This window comes from Camelina sativa, chromosome 5 (genome assembly GCF_000633955.1).
Source record: "Camelina sativa cultivar DH55 chromosome 5, Cs, whole genome shotgun sequence".
Lineage (NCBI taxonomy): Eukaryota > Viridiplantae > Streptophyta > Magnoliopsida > Brassicales > Brassicaceae > Camelina > Camelina sativa.
In genome coordinates this window covers 32,946,216-32,949,217 of record NC_025689.1, presented here as the reverse complement: position 1 = coordinate 32,949,217, position 3,002 = coordinate 32,946,216, and the positions used below count along the sequence as shown (strand labels likewise).

The following is a 3,002-nucleotide window of genomic DNA, read 5'->3' as shown; positions in this document are numbered from 1 at the left end:
CGGTAAGCCGAGACCATCAACAATTCATGTATTTATGTATTGTTGAATAATGAACGGAGTCATGAGAAGGAACAAAAGACGTACTCCTCCATGTGCAAGACCAATGGCCATCAGGGCTGCAGCTTCCATGACCCATGAAAGTGGATTCCACATAAACCCCAAGAACTTGAGTATCTTACTCTCCTGCAGAACCAAATATAAAGAGAGATCAACATAAGATTTAAAAGAGAGAGAACAAGAAAAGTAATGGATAAATGTGAGACTGAAAAGTTGTATCTTTTAACCTTTTTCTCCTCAAGTTTGTTGTAACCAAACAAGGTAAGTCTCTCCTGCACTTCATTGGTGGTCAACCCTTCTTTCGTGCATTTGAGATGTTGAAAAACCTCTTCAACGGGAACATTTTCCTGCAACGATCCATGAGAAATAGCAATCAGTCATAGTTTCTATAATTACTTCTTAAATAGCTATCCAAAGCAAATATCTGCAAACAAAAAAAGTGGCGATGTATAAAAAAATCACATACCAGATCAACGCTCTCCGTGGTGATAGCCTTGAGAGATTCTGATATGTCCGTCATATCGAACTTCCTTTTTGCTTGAGCCGGAAGTTACTAAAACTCAGTTATGAAATCTACAATGGCAGCAGGTAATTATTTAATTAACGCATCATTAAAAGACTACATATTTTGCTTCTTCCTGAAGATAATACAAGACCACTTTTTTTTATCATCAAGCATAACACTTTCTTCTACATACTCAACTCAGACGAAAAGTTATAATTTGAAATCTATGCAGACGTTAAATCAAAAACAAGAAATGCAGAATAAACACTTACCAGGAGGACCAGAAAAAACCTTCACCAAAGCATCACCCGTTAGCCCTTTCACAAAGGAAACAAGACAAGCTTTTAAAACCAGGGGCAAATCGGGGAGTTGAGACGAATGTGTAATGGAGGCAAACATATAAAGAAGACAATAAGGTCTATATAATAACGAGTTCAAAGATTTGCCGGCCAAATTAACCCAATGCAGGAAGAAAGCTGACTCATTCATAACGCCACTAATTCAATATTTCTTCTTTTTTTAATTTGTCATTGTTGTTACCGTAAAAATGTAAACTAAAATAAGGATTTAAAAAAAAAAACACACACAAGATCTGAGAAATTCCTTTACCAATGTACATTTGAAGACGTAGAAGGAGTAGCCTCTCTCACCATCTACCGACATTAGGGTAGTAATTAATCTAAACTACACTACTTGATATAATAAAAGATTAGCCCTATTCCTTAAGTTTGTTTTCTCTTTGTTAACATTTTACCTCTCCGTAAGAAACCTAGATTGTAACTCGTGCTCCTAGCAATCAGGAGAAGAAAAATTCTCAAAAGTCAAAAAGATTCTGACTAAGAAGAAGATGTTAATGTCTAAGGTCGAGCTAAGCAAAGAAGCATTGACCTCTGTTTTTGCCTATTGAAAAGATTAGAGGGACAAAAAAATCAAAAGAAAACAATTGGCACACGCGTCGAATAATTTGATCAAAAAATTCTTTATTTCACCGTTAATCGCATTATTGTAGCATAACAAACGGTCCTATTCTTAGAACGTGAAAGGAAACTCTCTCAAAATGTAAAAATTTCTATAATAAAACAATTCAAGATAGTAGTGGTAATCCATGATGTTGGGATATATTTTTAATTGTCTACGCTAATCAGGATATTCGGAGATTCTTGAGAGCTTAAACACCATCCATTATAGCAAAAAATCAAGAATATTAAAATATATAACAAGTTTATATTTGACCATATAAGTCTTCAGAAGACAAAAGAACCATTTAGTGGACAACAACAATTTTTATAGCCGGACGTCTTTTGGACAAGTTTCTTGCCTTCTGTTTTCTTATAGTTTAATTAGATAGATTCTAAAGAGAAAGATCCATGGCCGTACCAAATTACGTGAAGATAATTAAATTAAGGGGTGAAATGTGGTGTACCTTGTTGGATGTGACATCAGGGTCAAGAAGTATACATAGGCATCAATAATGTCAAGTGGAGAAAGCCTGTTAACAACATAAAGCTTCCTATGGTCCTGTAGTTTTTCCATTGAACTATTTTGGAGCTGTAGACCTCCAGTAGCTGAAGCCGAAAACAATGGTTTCTGTGCCACTCGTGAACTGGTCTTAGCTTCTTTGCCTGATAAAGAAAAGAGTACGCCAATTGAGAAGTTACATATATCCAACAAGTGGTTGTAAAAGATGTTAAACAATACAAGTTGTCAGACTCTAGATTGGTCTTAACTCTAAACTCAGTAAAAAAGCAAAATTTGGAGAAGAATGAGACACAGTTCATGAAGAATAAAGATTTTCTTGTACTACATTAACGAAGTAGCAGAATGTAGTAAACATAATCTCCACACAAAACATAGGGTGATTTGACGAAAATTTCATTTGGGAATTTTGACGAACAACTGGTGGGCAGATTAATTAAGTCAAGGCAATTTTTATCTATGTAACGCGAGATGTTGTTAGACGAGTGAGAAGACTACTACACATAAAAAAAAAAACTTGATCATTGCCAAAATTGGATTGAAGGCTTTAAAGTAAATAACAAACGCGATCGATCAAAGCCACAATGATTTCACGTGTTATTAACATGTTCATAGCATTAACACGTTTAAGACGTTCGGTGGTCCTTTTACTACTTACAAATACATACATTACCTGTAGATGTCGTCGTAACGGTCACTTGCCTAATTCCCTTCTTTTTATTCAGTTTTTTTATTTGGATGTTCGATTTAATATGGAAATGAAATTAAAATTGAATAATTTCCAATTGAGTTTTAAGTAGAGTTTTTTATGGCAACCTGTATTACAAATTTTCGTTAGGTATTTTTGTATGAAATGGTCATCCACTATTACGTACATTAGACATATAATAAGTGTCACACTCACACATCACATTTTCTCAACCAAAATATGACTACTTCAAGATTGTCAAAAAAGAAAAAAAAA

General features: G+C 34.3%; 1 protein-coding gene across 1 annotated transcript; it reads right to left on the bottom strand.

The window, feature by feature from the left end:
- LOC104789798 (ATPase 7, plasma membrane-type-like) lies at positions 25 to 934 on the bottom strand. Its single transcript, XM_010515443.1, has 4 exons — positions 835 to 934; positions 524 to 630; positions 285 to 404; positions 25 to 183 (listed from the first exon to the last, which is right to left on the bottom strand). Exons 2-4 carry the CDS (start codon positions 575 to 577, stop codon positions 25 to 27), a joined length of 333 nt encoding a protein of 110 aa, XP_010513745.1. The 5' UTR covers positions 578 to 630; positions 835 to 934.